This window comes from Podarcis bocagei (genome assembly GCF_964188305.1).
Source record: "Podarcis bocagei genome assembly, chromosome: 10".
NCBI classification, from domain to species: domain Eukaryota; kingdom Metazoa; phylum Chordata; class Lepidosauria; order Squamata; family Lacertidae; genus Podarcis; species Podarcis bocagei.
This window is the reverse complement of record NC_138135.1, coordinates 56272653-56295454: the sequence shown is the minus strand read 5'-3', so window position 1 is coordinate 56295454 and position 22802 is coordinate 56272653. Positions and strand designations below refer to the sequence as shown.

The following is a 22802-nucleotide window of genomic DNA, read 5'->3' as shown; positions in this document are numbered from 1 at the left end:
CAAAAGGTTGCAGAGATCTGTATCATAGCGTTATGGGGACCAGATGTATCCGTACATATTAAAAATAACCCCCTTCCCTTCATTGCACAGATGTTCTGGCTCTGTGGCATTGATTTCCAAGAACTGGATTCTGCTGCTCAGCTGATTCACTTCCCAAGCTAAGGGTTTAACAGCACCACTGGCTTGTTCTTGTGTTGATGGTGGTGGAAGCATAACAGTGCTTGGGAGAAAGACAGCAGGAGACCACAGAAGGAAAATGGAGAGGTTCTCAGGTTGTAAACCTGTGTTTGGGCTGTATACGTTCTAGGCTGTACTGGGGAGCTGGCTTACTTGACTGATTTTCCATATAAAAACATTCCACATGTCTTAGGGAGAAGGATTCTAGCTTAGTCTTCCAGCCGAATGGAAGATGTAAAACAAAACCTCATTCTCTCCTTTATCTATTCAATGAAAAGAGAACATTAGTGGAATTTTAGCACGGATAAAAGTTTTTAAAAATAATTTTATAATAAGTTTACAGAAGTATGGAATTAAATGGAGACATTCACACAGAACATCCATAGGGGAGTCATAGCTATGTTCCTATCACTTACTCATTTTCACAAAAAGTAAAATTAAATATTATTGTGATTCACAACGATATAAAAAGAATCCTCACTTGTTTCCAAAACAAACATTGTAATGAAAGATAGCAGACCCTCCAAGTGTCCCTATTTTCCAGGGACAGTCCCAGGTTTAGAGAAGCTGTCCCGGTTTCTGATTTGATCTCAGAATGTCCCGCTTTTCCTTAGAACGTCCCTATTTTCTTTGGAGAAATGTTGGAGGGTATGAGATGAGTGATCTGAACACTTGTATTGCTTCCTAGCTGGCTTTATCATTTGATTCTGAACAGCTTTAAAGCCTCCATGAAGTTTACTAAACAGGAAGTGCTTACTTGTGCAACTGTTATGCAGTCATAGACTCATATGTCACATGTTTAATGTTACTAAGAAACTGGGCCTAGATAGTAACACCTGCCTGTTTTTTAAAAAAAGTGGCAAAAGGCCAAACCAGAAGCAAAAATGATGCAGAGAAAATGGGTTCACTAGTAACACAATCTGCGGCCATGCTACTTTGGGGAGTAATGAATCAAGCTGATCCACCCACTTTCCAAAGATATACCTTTTCAATATTTCATTCTATATATACACAATAAATACACACGTTTGAGAGTTCCTCATTCTGGAGTTGGGAGATGCTACATTTAAGGATAGTCCTCACAATGAGGTCAGAGAAAGACAAAAATATACCGTATATTTTGCTCTATAAGACTCACTTTTTTCCTCCTAAAAAGTAAGGGAAAATGTGTGTGCGTCTTATGGAGCGAATGCAGGCTGCACAGCTATCCCAGAAGCCAGAAGAGCAAGAGGGATTGCTGCTTTCACTGCACAGCGATCCCTCTTGCTGTTCTGGCTTCTGAGATTCAGAATATTTTTTTTCTTGTTTTCCTCCTCCAAAAACTAGGTGCGTCATGTGGTCTGGTGCGTCTTATAGAGGGAAAAATACAGTAATTATTAATCGAAATCCTTCTCACCAGTACCTGAGATTTGATGTCATTGCACATTGTAACATATGATTTTGGAATGTTATCTGTTTCTTACAATAAAGGGTTTTTTGAGGGGGGTTTTCCAAGAGTACCTAGTTGCATTAAAGCAATACATTTTAGGGAGAAAATATTGGATTTTTGGAAAGGAAGGAGAATGACCTCATTCCTTACATCACCCTCAGATTAAGCTGAAAGCACCGCTTTGGCTTGATAGACGGGTCAATCAAACACTTTTATGCAGAGTGTCTTTCAAGATGTTGGCAATTACAATAGGAAAAGTGTAGGAACAGCAAGCCAGATTTCCGGCATTCGACTTGCCTCAACCCTTTGGCCTGTTCCTAATATTGTGTGTGTGCACACACACGCGCACACACAGAGTGTTATGAAACATGCACACGCAGACATCAAAGGATGGCTTTATAGCAGAATGACTCATTTGTTTCATTTGTTCTATCCTGAAGTTTAATGAATCCAATTAATCATGCATATTTTAGTAGGCACTTCATTACCAAATGGCTTTCTAGGGCCACAAAGAAGATAGCTATGCCTAATTCATAGGGGCTCAGGCTGCAGAGGCAGTGGAAATCTTTATGACCTTTTGTACAGGATAACTGGTCAGAGACTTCCATATATATATATCATAAAAAACAATCCGGCTAAATTTAAGCACATTTAACTCCCACTGAGTGCAGCAGTGCAGCTTGAGGTTTTGAGAGGCATTGGAGAAAACATCCTCAGAATTGGGCTGGGTGGGGATACTATCTACAAATTTGCTTGTGCTACGTCTCTGGTGCTCCATGACCTGGTGGCGGTGATATTGCTATTGGTAGTCTTTGACTGCATACATTTAAGGTACGTTTCCCCACACACTGGGAAGTGTAGTTTGTTAAGCGTGATGGAAGTTGCAGCTGTATGAGAAATGAACTACAGTTCCCAGGAGTCTTTGGGAGTGCTTTAAATGCATGGAGTGCATACAGCCATAGGTGCTTGCAATTTCCCATCCTTGCCACTTCCTGGTGCTAGGATACAGAATTCCTGGAAGAGGAATAGATATTGTGGGGGGAGGGGGAGAGAAATTGCCCATAGAGAGGGAACTAGCTCTGTATTATCCTAGCGCAAAGTCATTACTCTTAGGAGCAGCCCATCTAAACTGCGGTGCTAAGTCTGGAACAGGCTGAACATGGAGCAATCTGCATAGCTATTACCATATTTTCCCATGTATAAGACTAAGCCCTCCCCCTGAAAAAAATAATGTCAAAAATTAGGGGGCATCTTATACACAGATACATCTCCCTCCCTCCCATTTTCTTAAATCTGAGTTCCCAAAAATAGGGGGTGTCTTGTACATGGGGGTGTCTTATAGATGGAAAAATACGGTATATGCAGCCCTATTTTTGTAATTGCAAAAAATAGGCTTAAATATACATTCACCTGCAGTGGGTCTATGGCAGTGTGGATGTATCACTGATTGGTGTGCATTAGCTCCCCTGTGTTTGCATTCTTTCTCATTCTCCATTATCTTTATTTATTATTATTATTTTTATAATATCCATCAGTTGCATTTTTGCACTAAGGTGTCTCGAAGCAACTTGCGCAATAAAAGCAAAGATGTTAAAACCAGATATAAAAATAGCAACAAGCAAAAACTAAAATACTCATCCAGAAACATATTCTCTAACAATGTCTTAGCAATCTTCCTTACTGACCGTTTCATTGTGGTTTTTTTACCTTTTTGGGGGGAGGGGGGAACCCAACTTGTATAGAAGCAGGTCATTATAAACCCAACAGGATATAAATAAAAATTGAGATTATTCCTGCCCCTTTGGTGTAGGCTTCTTATCAGCGTTACTCTTTATCACTTGCTTCATTCCTGTTGAACCTGGCCTCTGTTCTTCCTGCTCTGGCACAAACAGCGCCACTGGAAACAAGATATCTTCATATCTTCCAAGACTGTCTGCCCTGAAGTCGTGTTATGAGTTGGTCCCTGTTTACTAGCGTGAGATAAGGAGGGTCAAGTGATATATTTTACTGGATTATTTTTATGAGATCTTGTATATTTGACGGCAATGTCATTTACAGTGTGATGAAGAAATAAGCTGAACATAGTATTGAATTGAAGATGATTTTTCAGCCTACAGTTATGAGTCACTGTGCAGGAAGTGATACACAGGTTCCAGTGTGAAAGGCCCCTCCCTCGGGGGTAGTGACAGTGAAACAGAAGCTATTGATGTCTCTGCAATTGCAATTGTCCTTTACTGCTAGTGTTGCACACCCACAGATGGACACATAGGCTGCAGTCCTATAAATACCTGGGGATTAAACCCAACAGCCCGCCCTCAGAGGCTGATGGAGCTAATGGATTTCCAGACAGCCCAGGAGGATTTTCCAGCTGCTGTGACTGGCACTTCTGTCAAAGCCCTGGCTGACCTCCAGGACATCTGAATGGCTTGGGCTGATCGCCCCTGAGTGCCCTCTTCTGTAGTGATGCCAACTTGAATAAAATATGGGGGGGGTAAGCCCCACCCTACATAATCAATCACATGACACACTGCACACACACCATTTGAATGGGAATGCCCATCAACTTTGTGGGGGCCCAGCCAGCACAAATATTTTATTGTGGGGACCAAAGCCCCCATGGCCTCTAGAAGTTGGCTCCTATGCTCTTCTGCTTTGTGGGGCCTGCTTGACTGCCTGGTATACTGGTCCAGAGCTTAGGGTGAGGAAACAAGCTGGGAGAAGGCTTGAACACGAGTGGAGGAAAACCCCGGTCAAATGCAATCGGACACTGGTGAGGGCTCATCGTCAAGCCTACCTAGTGGCAGTGAAGGCAGCAAAGAAGGCATACTCACTGTGCCATCCAAGAGAGGTTTTCTGGGTAGTGGTGGGGCTTTTACAATCTGGCCCAAGGGGAGGTGGCAGAGCCAATGGTAGCTCACTGTGACTTTTTTGCAAAGCATTTTTGAGGATACAATTGCTTGCATCCACCGGGATCTTGACTCCACTATTACAGAAGAGGAATCTCAAGGGACATCCAGAGTCCTGTCTAGTCCTGTTGTGCTGGATGAGTCTCAGTTAATAAACTTGAGGATGTGGACAAGGTGCTTGGCTCGGTCAGGGTGACCACTTGTGCTTTGGACCCTTGCCCCTCTTGGTCGATAAAAGCCAGCAGGGAGGGGACAGTTGGATGGGTCACAGAGCACATTTCAGGGATACTGTCTATGCCTAAGGAAGCATCTTCAGACATAATATGACATTTGCCAGGCCAGACTACCCTTCTCATTCCTCCTAACATTCTCATTCCTCCCAACAGAGCCACAGCTTATAGCAATCATCCAGTAAAATGTTTCCTAGTAGCACAAGATTGTAATATGCACTGTAAATTTGATACCATTTTTCCAATGTACTTTTAACTAACCGAGGACACTTAATCATTCCAGGCTTGTATCAGCAATGTAGTGCTCCTGAATATTCGACTTTGATGAGGAGGGTAATTATTTACTGAGTTTTGCGAGGTCTTATGTGCGTGGTTCGTGTGTTTTACGTGCTCTGAGGAATTAGGCTGGAATACCCTGGACCCTGTATCGGAAAGCCAATCCATATACTTCAGTGGGAATAAACTACATTATATCCAGACACTCTGCCTTGACAGACTTGGATGTAGCTTCAAATGAACAGTCTGAGTTACAATTAGATAAGCTATGTGCGACTGCATGGTAGAAGTTCTGTTATGAATTGAAAACTAACCGCAGCTATATTAAACTGGAACCAAGGAAACATCATTTAGACCTGTGTAGAATCAGAGAATTGGAGAGTTGGAAACAGACCCAAAGGGTCTTCTTGCAGTGCAGGACGCACAGCTAAATAATCTGTGGCTGAAGTCCATCCAACCCCTTTTTTAAAACCTCGAATGGAAAATAGTTGTCCACCACCTTACAAGATGGTCAGACAGCACTTATTGTCAGAAAGTTCTTCCTAGGTGGACAGCCTTGGGGAACTACAGGTGAAACTCGAAAAATTAGAATATCATGGAAAAGTTCCTTTATTTCAGTAATTCAACTTGAAAGGTGAAACTAATATATGACATAGACTCATGATATGCCAAGTGAGATATGTCAAGCCTTTCTTTGTTATAATTGTGATTATCTTGGCGTACAGCTGATGAAAACCCCAAATTAGCAATCTCAGAAAATTAGAATATTCAAGGAAATCATCAAAACAAGGAATGCAAATAGAGCAAGATTGGACGTCTAAGAAGTAGAAGCAGATCTCGCTTTGTATGTCATGAGTCGATCTCATATTTTAGTTTCACCTTTTAAGTTGAATGACTGAAATAAATGAACTTTTCCACGATATTCTAATTTATCGAGTTTCACCTGTATTCAGAGATCAAAACATCTGCGGAACACACTTAGTTCTGCAGTTTGCAGATGAGCAATCTTCATGGGATGGCTGTTCTACTAACCAGCGACAGTCTCGGACATGACACAGGCAGAATTTCCACATTAAATGCAACGTTATTCAGTGCAGTCAGTTCACACATTCAGCGGCCCGTCCATCAAGCTTATTGCAGTCAAGTGGCATATAAGCATGTGGGAACCAGGCCTTCATCGCTACCTGCCATCAAGTTAGTGGGAGTACACTACACTACTGCCTTAGGATCTGTGCTGGCCTCTTGTTCCCTTTCAAATGCAATTCAAAGTGCTGCTTTTGACCTATAAAGTCTTAAAACAGCTTGAGCCCTCCACATCACAGGGGGAAATCTTTTCTGGTGAACTCTCAGCTTAACTAGTGACGACCTCTTGCTAATGCCTTCCATCCACAGATCGTGAACCATGAAAGCACAAAAAAAGCAAGTATCTTCTGTGCTTTGGAAAATCGGTTTCTCTACTTTTGCACAAAAGTCCAAGCCTGAGCAGCTTTCCAAAGTGATGGGAAAACTTTCTAAGCAGACACCTGGCAGGTAGATGGTTATCTGGAGTATTTTTTTAATGAACAGAAAAGTTGCTGTCCACCTTGAACCTAGAAGAATAAATTTAATCAAGCAATTAATTAAATGCCTATTTTTTCCTCTGTAGGCTTAAGATCACTATCACTTCATAGTACAGTGGTACCTCGGGTTAAGTACTTAATTCATTCCGGAGGTCCGTTCTTAACCTGAAACTGTTCTTAACCTGAAGCACCACTTTCGCTAATGGGGCCTCCTGCTGCTGCCGCCGTGCCGCTGGAGCACGATTTCTGTTCTCATCCTGAAGCAAAGTTCTTAACCTGAAGCACTATTTCTGGGTTAGCGGAGTCTGTAACCTGAAGCGTATGTAACCTGAGGTGCCACTGTATAACAGAGTTGGAAGGGACCACAGGGGTCATCTAGTCCAACCCCCTGCAATGCAGGCATCTTTTTGAAGAAGGTGGGGACTTGAACTCGGGACCCTGAATTTAAGAGCTGCATGCTCTACCTGACTTGATCTTATTAATTAATTATTATTATGTTTATATTCCACCATTCCTCCAAGGAGCTCAAGGTTCTTCCCCTCTCCATTTTACCCCCATAACAACCCTGGTAGGTTCAGCTGAAAGACAGTGACTAATCCACCGTCACCCAGCGAGCTTCGTGGCCAAGTGGGGATTTGAACCCTCGCCTCTCAGGTCCTCGTCCAACATTCTAACCACCACACATTTTTATATCGCATTTCGTTCTGATTTGTCCCGCTAGAATTCTTCTTCACCTCCTCACTTTACTTTCATCTAAAAAGGCCAGAGAAGAAAGAACATCGGAATATTACAATTCCACACATGCAATCCTGTTTGTTAGGATGAAAACAGGTGTACATTTACGACAACTTCCTACAGCACATAGGTAACCTTCTTAGCAACACTGAGACTCTGGGATTGTATCCAACGTCAATTCTACTCAGAGTAGCCCCATTGAAATGAATAAGCATGCCCTACTTAGGTCCATTGGGGACACAGGTGGCGCTGTGGGTTAAACCACAGAGCCTAGGACTTGCCAATAAGAAGGTTGGCGGTTCGAATCCCCGCGACGGTGTGAGCTCCCGTTGCTCAGTCCCTGCTCCTGCCAACCTAGCAGTTCGAAAGCACATCAAAGTGCAAGTAGATGAATAGGTACCGCTCTGGCGGGAAGGTAAACAGCGTTTTCGTGCGCTGCTCTGGTTCGCCAGAAGCGGCTTAGTCCTGCTGGCCACATGACCTGGAAGCTGTACGCCGGCTCCCTTGGCCAATAAAGCGAGATGAGCGCTGCAACCCCAGAGTCGGCCACGACTGGACCTAATGGTCAGGGGTCCCTTTACCTTTACTTTACTTAGGTCCATTAGTTTTAATGGGTCAACTCTGAGTGTTGGATACAAGCATTGGTCAAATTTCCACTTCTAATTTGAAAATGGAGTGTTCGGGAAGTGATACAGCTCTTCTCCCACTTGCTGTGTTATTGAGGACCATCTTGGCAACTGCTTAAATGCACACTATGGTAAATTAGTAACTTGATAAATTTATTTATCATTGTCAGGGAATGTGTTGGCAATTTTGTTTATAATAATGTTTATTAGAGTTTCACAAACAATAAAAAATTCCAAAATTTAAACATAAAAAATAAACTACAAAGATATAAAAATACAAAAACAAAACACATAAAAAATACACAATAGAAAACAGTTAACAAAAGAAAAGAAGGAAAAAAAGAACAAAAAGAAAACCAAAAAACAAAACAGAAAATAGATTAATATTTTCATATCTATATACTTCATTCACTAGTTTCTTGACCTCCTCTCACCTCCCATTTTGTATTCCAGTTCAGATATTAAATTCAGCAAATCCTTACCCTCTAGCATTTATCCTCACTCAAAATATTAACCTATTATAAGTATCAATTTTCCAATTATCAATCCCTATTTACATTTTCTTAGAAATCTTTTTACCAATACCACTTATTTTCCATCAGACATCGTTTTAACATTCCTTAATTTTACAGTGCTTCTGGAAGTAGTCCTTAAATTTCTTCCAGTCTTCCTCCACCGACTCTTCTCCCTGGTCACGAATTCTGCCAGTCATTTCTGCCAATTCCATGTAATCCATCACTTTCATCTGCCATTCTTCCAGTGTGGGTAGCTCCTGTGTCTTCCAATACTTCGCGATGAGTAGTCTTGCTGCTGTAGTTGCATACATAAAGAAAGTTCTATCCTTCTTTGGCACCAATTGGCCGACTAAGCCCAGAAGAAAGGCCTCTGGTTTCTTCAGGAAGGTATATTTAAATACCTTTTTCATTTCATTATAGATCATCTCCCAGAAAGCCTTAATCCTTGGGCACGTCCACCAAAGGTGAAAGAATGTACCTTCAGTTTCTTTACATTTCCAACATTTCTTATCGGGCAAATGATAGATTTTTGCAAGCTTGACTGGTGTCATGTACCACCTGTATATCATTTTCATAATATTCTCTCTTAAGGCATTACATGCCGTAAATTTCATACCTGTGGTCCACAGCTGTTCCCAGTCAGCAAACATAATGTTATGTCCAACATCCTGTGCCCATTTAATCATAGCAGATTTAACTGTTTCATCCTGAGTATTCCATTTTAACAGCAAGTTATACATTCTTGAAAGTATCTTAGTATTGGGATCTAGCAATTCTGTTTCCAACTTTGATTTTTCCACCTGGAAGCCAATTTTTTTGTCTAAATTGTATACCTCTCTTATTTGGTAATAATGTAACCAATCTCGCACTCTGTCCTTTAATTTCTCAAAGCTCTGCAATTTCAATTTGTCTCCTTCTTGCTCTAGAATCTCCCAATATTTTGGCCACTTGGCCTCCATATTGAGCCTTTTTGCGCTTTTGCCTCCATTGGTGACAACCACCTTGGGGTTTTATTTTCAAAATGTGTTGGCAATTTTGGACACATACCCCCACTCTCTTGTTCTAGGTGAGAGGTGGGCAGACTGAGTTGTAGTGGAAGATCTCTGGGTTATCTGCAGTTGGCTGGCAAAGATTTCTGACTCCCAAATGTTTAACAAAACAATTCCAGCTTTTCCCACCCAGTGTGGTGCAGTTGTTAGAGAATCAGTCGAGGACCTGGGAGACCAAGGTTCAAATCTCCACTCAGCCATGAAGCTCAAGGGGGGACCTTGGGCCATTCGCTGCCTCTCAGCTTAACCTACCTCACAGGGTGGTTGTAGAGAATTAAATGAGGAGTGGCAGAACCATGTATGCCTCCTTGGAGGGAAAAAAAGGGAAGATTATCAATGCAATAATTAAATAAAAACAGGCTGCTGCAGTGAAGAAGGCTAGCAAAGAGTGGAATTTTGTGGGAAAGAACTGTGTCCTCTGGTGCTGCAAATGAATTCCTACACTCAGTGTGGGCTCGACACCTTGTTATTTCACTCTTTTGTCTTCTACACCTGGTTCTGCTTTGCAGATCTTGTGGAGAGGAGGTGGGGGGGCGGGGAGTGAAGCCTAAAATCTACTCGCCCGTATTGTAATCCCATAACACAAATATATGTTCCTTGTCAGATTTAAAAAATAACCCTCAGGTGTATGGTCCTAAATAGACCATAATTAATTGATAGTGCAACATCAAAGCTGAACAAGAAGCATAGATCCCTTCCCACACCTATTAAAAGAAGCTTGGAAACTCATAGCTGTGAAATGCACATCTCCCCTGTGCTCCACACAAAACCCTCACTTATTTTCACACTGTCAGGAACTGGCGGAGGCAGGTCATGCTCTTTCACCTCCCCAAATGAGAATGTTTAGAATTCCTAAATTCAAGACCTAAGTGGAGAGAAATGCTGCGTAAAGAATGACAGCATGGGAGGCACCAGAAAGGGACATGCGTGGTTTCCTAAAAAGCACACACACACCCCAAATTGCTTTTCACGTTCAAATTGTATCTAAAAACATATAATGAATTTTAATTGCTACTTCAAATGCTTACTTGAAAGTTTGCTTCATTGAATTCAATGGAGAAAATAATCTTGGGGTGAGAGTGTTGTGCAAACTATGCCATTGTTTCTTTTTCAAAATTCTAGTGTGGGACAAAGCTCCCTGCTTTCCCAAGAAATGCATCTTTCCCCTTCTGTACCCTAAATAATAATAATAATAATAATAATAATAATAATAATGTATAATATTTATACCCAGCCCGATGGGCAGGGAATTGTTGTTGTTGTTGTTATTCCCTGTCAATTATTATTATTATTGTTATTATTATTATTATTCCCTGTCCATCTGCCTGGGTATAAATATATACAGTCATACCTCATGTTATATTTGCTTCATGTTATGTTTTTTCAGGTTGCATCCCGCAACGACCTGGAAGTACCAGAAAGGGTTACTTTTGGGTTTCACTGCTCGCGCATGCGCAGACACGCAAAATGACGTCATGCGCAGAAGCGACGAATCGTAACCCGAGTGCCGCTGCGGGTTGCGTTCCTTTCATGTTGCGAACGGGCCTCCGGAACGGATCCTGTTCACAACCAGATGTACCACTGTATATTTGCTTCAGGATAAGAACAGAAATAGGGCTCCGGCGGCGAGGCGGCAGTGGGAGGCCCCATTAGCTAAAGTGGTACCACAGGTTAAGAACAGTTTCAGGTTAAGAACAGACATCCGGAACGAATTAAGTGTGTAACCAGAGGTACCACTGTGTCTCACACACACACACAGTGGTACCTCGGGATGCGAACAGGATCCATTCCGCCACATTTCGCCGCTTTCGCGCATGCGCGTGAGGTCATTTTTTACTGTCTGCACATGCGCGTGCGACAAAACCCGGAAGTAACAAGCTCTGTTACCTCTGGATCGCCGCGGAGCGCAAACCGAAAATACTTAACTTGAAGCGCATTTATCCCAAGGTATGGCTGTATACACACAGACACATACACAACCACTAGAAGTTGGGACTTCTACCAGATAATGTACTGTATACATTTCTAAGACTTGCTTCATTTTCTGGAAATGGTTTCAGAACTACCACAAAAAGAAGTGGGGGGGGGGGAGAGATAATGAGGTCCAGCCTGACCACCCATTAATTGATTAGCTACAACCAGCAGCGTGGCACAGAAGGTCTTGCAGCCTTTTTACGGGTGGGGGGGGGGGGAGAGAGAGAGAGGGAAAGGGAAGAAATCAAAGGATAATTTTGTGGGGGTTTTTTGCAATTAAACCAAACAGCCGTGCTCCCTTTGCCAAGGGGAGAACCGACGGCATACCGAGTTCAGGAGGAGCAGGAGGGAGACTCTAAGAATGCCTGTCCCTCCTCCCTCCCCTCGTCTGCCAAGTGCAATAACAATGCACTCATCATCAGGAGGGAGAGAGAGAGATTAGGGGAGGGGGTGCGCGGGGAGCTGCTCCTCCGCCTCCTCCCTCGAAAGCGGGCGGGTTCAAAGGCGGCTGGCTGGCTGGTCCCAAACCCCGCGCCCCGCTCCGACGGCCAACGCCAGACTCGGCGGCGGCGGCGGCGACGGCAGCGTGCCACCGCCGGAGCTGCTACTACCGCTAGCCGAGGCTGCCTTGCCCTCATTGAGCCGGCGGCGTCGGCTGCTGCTGCTGCTGCGTTAGTGCGAGAGCGAGATTGTGCCGCTGCGACAGGGGAAGACGAGGCAAGGAGCTGGAGGGAGCGCACTGAGCATGCGCCGCCCGGACCCGCTGGCTCCAGCGCCTCCGCCAAGGTACCCTGCTGGAAAAAGAAGAAATAAAAGCCAGGCATGAAAATACCAGCAAATAGAAAGGAGGTCTGGTGAGGGAGAGGGGGGGTGGGGGTGGGGAGGTCTGGGCTCTCTCTCTCTCTCTCCCACACACACACACACACACCAGCACCAACAGGTATTGCGGGGGGAGGGGGGCTTTGTGTGTTTGTGTGTGTATTTGTGTGTGTGTGTGTGTGCATCATCTCCTGGGCAGGGCTGGATGGGATGTGGGGAGAAGGGAATTGGCGGCTGGAAGGAGGCTGGCTCCGTGAGTGTGTATGTGTTTGCGTGTGGTGGTGTTGTTGTCTTCAAATTTTTTATCACAGGGCTGCATAACGGAAGCGTAGGGCAGACAACGATGCCTGCACGGCGGGGCTGGCTCGGAGATCTGGCGCCCCTGGGCAAGTCTGAGCATCTGGGCTGGGGAAGAAAGAAGTCAGGCAGCCAAGCAAGCAGCCCTCTTTTCTGCCTCGCGTATGTATGTGCATGTATCGGGGTGTGGGAGAAGCTGGTTTCATGGTGTGTGTGTGTGTGTGTGTGTGTGTGTGTGTGTGTAACAATGCACTCATGATCTGATCAAGGCTCTTGTTTACGCAGCAAGCAAGCAGGGAGGCAGGCAGGCAGGTAGTTCCTCAAAGCTGAGAATGGTGGAATCTATTGTGAAGATGCTCTCTGTGTGTGTAGTGCTCAGAAGAGACAGCATAGGAGGAACCCTCCATGGGGATAGGCGAGCAAGGCTGCCTGACTCCGCCGCCGCCGTGGAGTGGCTGCTAGAGCCCTGCAAGCAGCAGAGTGGGTCTTTGTTAATTACATTTTGACAGGCGGCATTAGGATAAATCCTGGAATTCTGACTAGCCAGACGCAGATCCTAGCATTCCGTGCTGGTCAAAAATACAACCCGAATCAAACCGGAGCAGGCGGACGTTCTTCCAGGGGTGCGTTTCATATTTAGCTATGTAAATACATAGCTGGGTGGTGACACACACCCCACTGCAATGAAGTGGGGGGGGGGAGAATATATATATGCCCATATGGTTAGCTTAGGTATTTATTTAAAAGTCTAGTGGGGGAGGGGAGCTCTGGTTCATTGCAAAACCAGGATTCCTGTTGTCTCCTTTCAGTGTGCATGAACTAGATTAATATGCTTTGGCGAGTTGGTTAAAAACATACATTCTGCAGGGTTTCTTTTGGATGTGTTCCATATCAACACAGCATCTGCCTCTGAAACACACACAATATCAACAGGAAAGGTGGGCATTTATGGGAAACCATTCTTCCGTGGCATTTTTTATTTATTTTTTAAGCTGCCAGTACCGGAATGATGATGTAGGAATTGGGTTGCCTCTGAAGCTTCAGAGACAGGAACTGTACAATTCTATACTCTGCCAAAAAAATTTGATTGTAAACAAGAAGGAATAAACTGAAGCAATGCATAGTAAGTGTGCAGTTCTCACTGAATTTCCCTCAAACAAATAATAGTACTCCAACTTGCAACTTCCTTTGGCTCTCCATAAATTAACATATTCGTTAGCACCTCCCAACACCATTTGTATGTTAACTTAAGGACTGATAGCTTGATTTTTTTTTCCTCCAGATATTTTGATGGCATGATAAATCAGGAAGCGGAAAAGAGGATGTACTATGTGACTAGACAGACACCAGATCAGATCTGCTTTTGGAATATATTCTCAGTAAGATGTATGGATCTATTTTTTCCTTATACATCTATCTAGATCATGAGACTTGACTGAGGCAATATTCAAATCATTCGTCCATCTATGGCGAACTACAGCCATGCAGCTGACAACATTTTACAAAATCTCTCCCCTCTAACAGCGTTTTTGAAATTGACTTCACTGGGTTTCATCATAGGAGTCAGTGTGGTGGGTAACCTTCTGATCTCCATTTTGCTAGTCAAAGACAAGACCTTGCACAGAGCTCCGTATTACTTCCTGTTGGATCTTTGCTGCTCAGACATCCTCAGATCTGCAATTTGCTTCCCATTTGTTTTCACTTCCGTGAAAAATGGCTCATCATGGACGTACGGGACTCTCACTTGCAAAGTGATTGCCTTCTTGGGGGTCCTGTCTTGTTTCCACACTGCTTTCATGCTGTTCTGCATAAGCGTTACCAGATACTTAGCTATTGCCCACCACCGCTTTTATACAAAAAGGCTGACCTTCTGGACTTGTTTGGCTGTTATTTGTATGGTGTGGACCCTCTCCGTCGCTATGGCTTTCCCTCCGGTGTTGGATGTGGGCACCTATTCGTTCATTAGGGAGGAAGACCAGTGTACCTTTCAGCATCGCTCCTTCAGAGCCAATGATTCTCTGGGATTTATGCTGCTTCTCGCCCTTATCCTTCTAGCCACACAGCTTGTCTACCTCAAGCTGATCTTTTTCGTTCACGATCGCAGGAAAATGAAGCCAGTTCAGTTTGTTGCAGCAGTGAGCCAGAACTGGACGTTTCATGGTCCAGGAGCCAGTGGTCAAGCAGCTGCAAATTGGCTGGCTGGATTCGGAAGGGGTCCCACGCCACCAACCTTGCTGGGGATCAGGCAAAATGCCAACACCACAGGGAGAAGAAGGCTGCTCGTCTTGGACGAGTTCAAAATGGAAAAACGAATCAGCAGAATGTTCTATATCATGACATTCCTCTTCCTAACCTTGTGGGGCCCGTATCTGGTCGCCTGTTACTGGAGAGTTTTCGCGAGAGGGCCTGTAGTTCCAGGTGGATTTCTAACGGCTGCTGTTTGGATGAGTTTTGCCCAAGCTGGAATCAATCCTTTTGTCTGCATTTTCTCCAACAGGGAGCTGAGGCGCTGTTTCAGCACAACCCTTCTTTACTGCAGAAAATCCAGGTTACCAAGGGAACCTTACTGTGTTATATGAGGGAGCATCTGTAAAATCTTTAGCCTTGTGAAAACACTACCCTTCTCTGCTAAGCAATTGTGGCCTGTTGCCATGTCTGGAGAAGAAAAGGAAAAAAGGGGGGAGGGGGAAATCAAACAGGGGCTGTCAGCGGTTGTAAGGATTTGGGCAACGGCGTCCTGCAATCTTTGCAATAGCTCATCTCTAATCCTATTTCGAAACCTAAACTTGTTTCTGCTGGCCACTCGCGAAGGTTTGTAAATTAAGAGTAAAGGACTGAGCCACTGCCCTGAAATGCTTTGATGTGGTGGAAAACCTAGATCGTGATTCAGAAAGTAGCAGGTGCTAAATATATCAGCGCTCAATGCTGTATATATCATTACATAAAAGTAAGACCATCACATAAAGATTAAAATTGGACATCTGAATCAGTTAAGTTTGACATGAGGTTAATGTGTTGATGAAACTATTTAAGACACTGGATGACCTTTAGATCATTTCATACAATTATTGTTTTTCAAATACAAAAATCTAGGGACTGTGTTAAGTCCTGTAACCAATGGGAGATGTGCCATTTAGTATTGGATTATCACCCCACATTTGCCTTGTGAGTTCTGGGGAGCATTACAAAGCAGTTTTGTGTTTTTGGGTTGTTGCTGGGGAGGTTTTCCCCTTGTTGTTTTTTTAACTTAGGTTTTATTTTTCTCTAAATACATTCTTCGTCTTTCACCCACCCACCTGCTGCCATTCGCCCCCATCCCCCACGAAACGAAATACTGGTTTGTTTGTTTGTTTCCAGGCTGAAGTATTACTGGCATATAATTGTGTTCTATGTCTCGTTTGATTTTTGTTTCTTTTTTTTAAAAAATATATATCACAATTTGCTATAATTTTTATTGGATGCATTTTATATTTTCGAAAGCTAGATATCAGTCTGTTAGGCAACATCAATGAGATTATCCAATCATGACAAAGGAGTAATCATTACGCAGAATAAACCACATGTTGCCTTAAAGGGTTATCTAGTATCTTCCATTTTGTTTAGCATTTTAGAAATAAGCAAAGAAAGTGAATCGGTTAACTCCAGTCTGCCATTTGGGAGTGCATGAAAGATCACTTAAAATCCCTTCTTTCCTTTTTTTATTTTCATGATTCCCCAAATCAGTATGCTCATCACTAGGATTATATTCCCCTGCCCTAAGGTATGTTGCCCATTCTAGTTTGTTCTGAGAAACACAGGCAGACAATGTATGTTTATATTTTTAAGACAACTGTCATGGGGAGACCGCAGCCTTAGTAAGATATATTGCACAATTTGTGAAGCATCTATTCTACTGAAGGCACAGTCTTGTTTATACTTTCTGCACATTTTGGTGTATTGGTTGTTTCAAATTATTTCAATTTTAACTTGTGAAAGCATATAATATGATTTCTAGTATTTTAGAAAATACATTAGAGTCTGTGAGTCTTTCCTTCTTTTAGATACAGATGTGTGGATTTCAATATAAAGTTGCATTTGCCAAAATTTACCTGTGTAGCCTGTTAATTTTCTTGGAATAAAATTTTACATTTTTCCAGTTATACAACAAACCTTTTATTATGATTATTATTATTACTATTATTTTGTTTAGTGAGCATGACTTTTTGAGAATGTAGCCATTATGGATTATTATTCTTTGAAGTCACTGTATTCCCAAACTGTAAAATGCATGAATGATGGGGACCACAGGATTGATAAATGATATTCTCGACAATAGCACTGTTGTGTAGTTTATCATAATTACCCTGATACCTATTTGTCAGTTCTGCTGAGAGGTACTGTTAATTTGGGGATCATGATTTTTGAGATCCATGGCCCAGGGCAATTTTTCACACAGTGTATAGCTGAAGAACACCATCCTGAGTCTGACAAGGGAAACCTTAACTTCAAAGAAGGACTTGCTCCAAATTAATGCTGTGCTCTACATTTCACTATAGCTCTAGAGCAATCCATCCCAAAATACACAAGAGTAGAATCCAGTTTGTGTTGCTCCATAGACAGAAAGTATGAGTCGAGAGAGGCTGTTTTTCAAGTTTCCTCTTCCCATTTACAGTCCTTTGCGCGCACACACCCAAACAAAAATATATATTCCACAAGGTAGAGAGACCTTTTGGAGTAGATTTTATGGCTCTGCAGAAGAAGGAGGAATACCTGCCTCCCTGTTCACCTTTGGTCAATGTAGTGGCACCAACTAGATTTCACTGACAGCTAAACTGCTGTAAGCATATATAGATATTCTTATTAACAACAGAAGTAGTATTGTTTCTGCATACTAATAGATTTTTTTAAATGGGTTGAAGAATTTTGGGAGGGGAAGTGGCATCTTGATTCCACTGGTGTTCACGGCAAGCTTCTTAATTTAACCCTCATGTACTTCATGCTAATGTTGATGGGTTCAAAGATTACATTTAGCATGTGGTGTTGGAAGCACTGCAATAATCAATCTTCATGAATGCAAAAGTATTTCAGGTCACCATCCCCAAGAGGCTTGAAATGAATTTAAAGTTCCAGGGACCTGCAATGGTTCCTGATCCACAAGCTATAGAACAACTGTAGTACTTGGCTATGTGTCTGATTTAGTCCCACGTCATAATTCCTAGACAGCTAGGGCCTTCGTCCCTCCCCTTGCACAGCTGTATGAAAATCCTAGGTTTATTCCCATGCATGTAAGGATCATGCATGTGCCCACACTGTCTTGAGGATACGTGTTGCGCATTTTCAAGGCCTCCACATGATAAAACAGAAACATGTCCATGACAGCACAGGTGATGTTCTGTGTGTTGGCCTGTGGGGTGGTGTTCTACAGCGTAACAGGAAAAACACCCATGTGTGAAGAGTGATCCACAGAATGTTTTCAGAATATCTAACTAGAAAAAGAGAGAGAGGCCTAAGTAGGGATGGACAAATGCAACAATTTCACTGTATCTCAGTTCCTCATTTCCCCAATCTTAAATGCAGTTCTCAACATGAAATCCTAATGAAAAATTCATCAGCGCTTTAGTGTGAACTTCTCCTAAGGACACATTTTTGTATGCAGTTCTGACTAACACACACACACACCTTTGCAACCAATTTTCCGTAATGTCATGCAGACATGCATGTTATTTCACTAACGTATGCATTCTTAGGCACACTTATCCCTGATACATGCATCTTCTAGGTATACATTGCTTGGTCAGGGAACTGCATCGCAAAATTCAGATTTTGAATTTCTAAAGATAACTGTGTTTTGTTTTGCATATTGGTTCAAGAAGTATGAATTAGGCAGTTTCTCCTTAAACTGCAAATGAAAATTGATTTTCCTTCCCATCCCTAGACCCACCTTGACCACATACTCAAGCCGAACTCCCAACCATAGGATAGCAAAACAATGTTTAGTTTCATATATAGGAAGTATTTAGAATAAAAGATATTCTACTAAGACCATTAGGATGCATTGGTATCTTACTTCTATACAATAGTTACAGTGGTGCCTCGCAAGACGAAAAGAATCCATTCTGTGATTCTCTTCGTCTAGCGGTTTTTTCGTCTTGCGAAGCAAGCCCATTGAAGGATTAGCGGATTAGCGCTATTAGCGGCTTTTAGCGGCTTATCTGCTGATCGGATCAGCTGATAAGCGGCTTAGCGGCTTAGAAAAAGAGGGGGGAAAGGAAAAAAAACCAGCAGGAACTCGCAAGACATTGTTGTCTTGCGAAGCAAGCCCATAGGAAATTCGTTTTGCGAAGCACCTCCAAAACGGAAAACTCTTTCGTCTAGCGAGTTTTCCATCTTGCGAGGCATTCGTCTTGCGGGGCACCACTTATTTCATAACATGCACTTATGATCACATATTTTAAAAACATCAATAAAACTGCAATTCTTATAGCAGTTATGCAGATGTTGATGTCTCAAAGGCCAGAAACTTTCAAACACTCTTCTCAATTGAGTTTTGCAATGGATTTTTATTCTGAGAATTGTTTGTAAGATGCAAGATGCTTGAAGGGCCTCTCAGAGCAATAAAGCAGATTATAAGCATTCTAAATAAATAATATCATAGACAACGATAACCTATATATTGTATAGTTTGGGAATATAAAGTGGGCATTGTTCCCCATTAATCAGTTTACAGTTTTGCAAATAGTACATTATAAAAAAAAATCAATGGAAAAACAGTTTAAATGTTTAAAATATTCAGGCTTGATGTTATTTCATTTTTTCTTTTGCATGTTTTTGGACAGGTTTTCCTTTTATTTTGCTTCAACAAGAAGAGCAGAGGTGTACCAAATGAAATTAAAAGGCAACACATGAAATATTTTAGCATATAGTTACTTACTTTGCAAAATGCTCTGTGACACAAAATTATTCAGGCAAATGTCTTAATACAGCTCCTAAAAGGATTATATGCTTACATGGATTAAAATGGTGTGTGGGGACAGCTGTTATAATTTTGGGTAGCGTATTGTTCAGCGAATGAACGGGTAGAGATCAAGAAGAAAATTATGCCTGTGTTGTTGCAAAGCTGGCTTCTTACAATGCGAGTACTTTATTTCCTTCTAAACGTTGGGATGTAGGCCACTGACTGACAAAGCAATGACACGCTTTACTCGAGTTTCATATTTAATTTTATTTTCTTGATGTCAGCATTTATCTCTCCCCCCCCCATATAACCCAATATCGGAGTTAAGCTTTGCATTTAGAAGTACCACATGGTACAGTTCCCGTTGGACTGTACTACTTCAGACTTTGGTGAGGAGGGGTCACATATTAAAATGCCTGTCAATGTGAATGGAAAGCATACAGTACTCCATGGTATTTCTGAATGTGCAGTTTGATTTCAGTGACTTCAGCAATTGTAATAATATCTCTAACTAGGCAGTGAAAACCTACTGAAGTAACAATGTCTCTCAATCTGCTCCTTTCCCCCATAAAGTTACCCCTTCCATACTTGCCCTACCTTTATTAAATTTAGGAGTCATGACAGCTACTTTTGGTATGTTCCACTATGATGACTGGGTTGCAGTTTTGAAAGGCATTGTGTGACATTGTCTCACTAGACTGGCCAAACACGCCCAAGCCCATTTTCTAATGTGTACCTACTAAAACCACAACATGTTGATCAAGCACTATATGCACAATGATTGTGTAGTGTGTATCATTCCATTGACATCTTGTTCTATGATTTCTGAAATACAGTTAGTTGAACCAGTGCTATTTTACTAGAAAAGAAGGTATACTAGAATTCACCATGAACCTTGTTCTCTTATAATGGCAATGATGCCCACATGAGAGGTGCTTGAACTGAGTTTCAATAAAAGCCCTGAGTTTAACCTTTTAAATGCTTTAACATTGTAAAACCTCTGTGATGACCCTCCCTCCTTTTTTTCTTAGAATAATGGACAGGCCATTTTCCTTACATGTCAAACTCCCTACAGTGTTTATCTCTGTGTGAATATATCTGTGGCCTGCCCAGTAGTGAATTAAAGCTCAAAAGGTTTTTTTCTTGCTCTATGGCCTAGTGATTAACAGAGGGATTTCTTTTCCCCCCTTTTGGTACTAAAGCTGCAGTTGATTAATTTACTGGTTAAGCACTGATTAAACTTTGCAACCTATGCATATACCATGATATATGGTGTTCTGTACTTGGCTGACCTGCAAACCCAAATGAGACAGGGTGGCAAGTGATTAGAGCATAGAATACAGCCCCAGGGAAGAACCTTAGCTCATGGGGAGCAACCATAGCTTAGTGGTAAAGCACAGGTTTTGAACACAGAAGGCCTCAGGTTCAATCCCCAGCACTTCCAGATAGGGCTGAAAAAGCCCAGTTCCCTACCTATGACCCTAGAGAATTTGCTGCTAGTTGGTGTAGACAATACTGAGAGAATGTGTAGACAATACTGAGGTGGCTTAGTAAAAGGCAGAGCTCTGGGTTGTTCCTTGTATTATGGATCAAAGCTAGAAACTGCTGTGAGCTAACAACAAATGTTTTACTGAATTCTCCACCTCAGATGACCCTTTGGCTTCTGCTCTTCCACTCTTTTTCTTCTTTCACTCCTTGGTCTTTCCAATCATTCTTTATTCCTTCCAGCCCATCTCTTAATGGAGCCTTGCTCTCACTTCTCCCCCTTTCTGATAATAACGGTGCTGTCTATTCCTCCTTTATGACTGCCCATCTGATGTGGAGACAAAGTATGAGCATGGAGCCTCTTCCTTAGTAACCTTTGCAGTCAGTTTCAGTGTGGAGCCATCATAAATGTGCAGCTGGCTACAATATTTTACAATATTCTGCAAGTCATTGTCGTAGTACGCCTTTTCTTTAAATTTCATAGAGCCTTTTTGGAAGTGTACTTCAAACTACGCCATTTCCACAACCTCTAATAAGTTGGGCAATATTGTTCAACTAATCCTTCCAAACAGAAGCACTGCAGGTGCCTTTCCATGTTCTAGTGGAAATGCCCTATTATTCACCAATGCCAGGTTTGGGTCAGTGCCTGCCTCCTGTACTTTCCTTCCCAATTTCTTGGCAATTTGTACTCCATTTTCAACAAGGACATTTGACTGAGATTATCTGAGCCTTGAAACGATATGGAGAAACCCATATACTTTTGAAAAGTTCTTAAACACATGGCAAGCAAACTGAGGGCCATTAGCTAGCCAAACCACCTCAGAAATGCTATGCCCCCCAAATATGAACTTGGATTTGTTCAGTCACCTGAGAACCTGTGGTATAAGTTAGTAGACAATTTCTGGATGGTGAGAAAAATAGTCTACAACCAGCACATACTATTTCCTGCAGATGCAAACATATATGTGACAACTTTGGTTCAAGCTGATACAGGCCCTTTCAGATCAGCAACAAATGCTGCAACGATTCTTCATCGTGTTGTTTTCTTGTATGAAAAACATCTATCTCAAAAGTCTATTCTTTCTTGGTGACTGCATCCCTCAAAACTTCTTACCCGCAATATCTGCAATATTAGACTTTCCTTCTGCAGTTAAAGTGTTAAAGAAATCAGTGGCTTGGGGCCCTGCACGATTCAATTAAATAGCTACCTTCCTTTTTATCTGCCATAGCCACAGCTCCACTGGCTTCCATGAACAGGCCAAACTGCTCCTTAACTCAACTGGAGCATGGTTTGAGAGATCTAACATGTCTGGAAGAGATGTTCCATTTACATTCTTTCTCACCCTTCCAGTCTTCGATATCACCTTGTGGGTACCACCTCCTGGGGCCATGTGTTGTTCACTGTATTACGGAACAGAACTAGAAAACAACATTTTAATTGTGTTCCAATACAAGAGATTTCCATCTTGGATGCTTGTGCACTTCCACTCCCTCTCTGGAGCTGTATTCCTTCACCTCCTTATTCCTTCCACCCTGACTCTTCATGGAGCCTTACCTTCACAGAAGCTTTCTATGTTCCTGATGAGCATGGGGCTTATTTGGTCTGACATTGCTTTGCTGCAACAGGACTCCATGGGTAGCGGTGGGAAAGTCAAAGGTAGACATAGTATCCACCTCGTTTTTGTACTGAGACACATGCAGAGAGAGAGAGAGAGAGAAACCTGATAGGAAGTTTGCCGAAGGGGACTTGCCAAAATCCAGAGCCTTCACTGGAATTTCTGAGATTTACAA

The 22802-nt window shown here is 42.3% G+C and overlaps 1 protein-coding gene across 10 annotated transcripts; it reads left to right on the top strand.

Annotated features, from left to right (window-relative positions):
* The first annotated feature begins 11914 nt into the window (after window positions 1–11914).
* Window positions 11915–17452, top strand: GPR85 (G protein-coupled receptor 85). Of its 10 annotated transcripts, none has more exons than XM_081212129.1 (3): window positions 11915–12262; window positions 12607–12754; window positions 13875–17452. In XM_081212129.1, exon 3 carries the CDS (start codon window positions 14059–14061, stop codon window positions 15169–15171), a length of 1113 nt encoding a protein of 370 aa, XP_081068255.1. In that variant the 5' UTR covers window positions 11915–12262; window positions 12607–12754; window positions 13875–14058; the 3' UTR covers window positions 15172–17452. The 10 variants fall into 10 exon arrangements, with proteins under 10 accessions (XP_081068255.1, XP_081068252.1, XP_081068256.1 ...); XM_081212126.1 differs by having other exon boundaries at window positions 11915–12330; XM_081212131.1 differs by lacking the exon at window positions 11915–12262 and adding an exon at window positions 13585–13715 and having other exon boundaries at window positions 12563–12754.
* Window positions 17453–22802: the final 5350 nt, after the last annotated feature.

Excerpts from the sequence above, each read along its gene's own strand:
- GPR85 (XM_081212130.1), top strand. The coding sequence starts at position 14,059 with ATGGCGAACTACAGCCATGCAGCTGACAACATTTTACAAAATCTCTCC.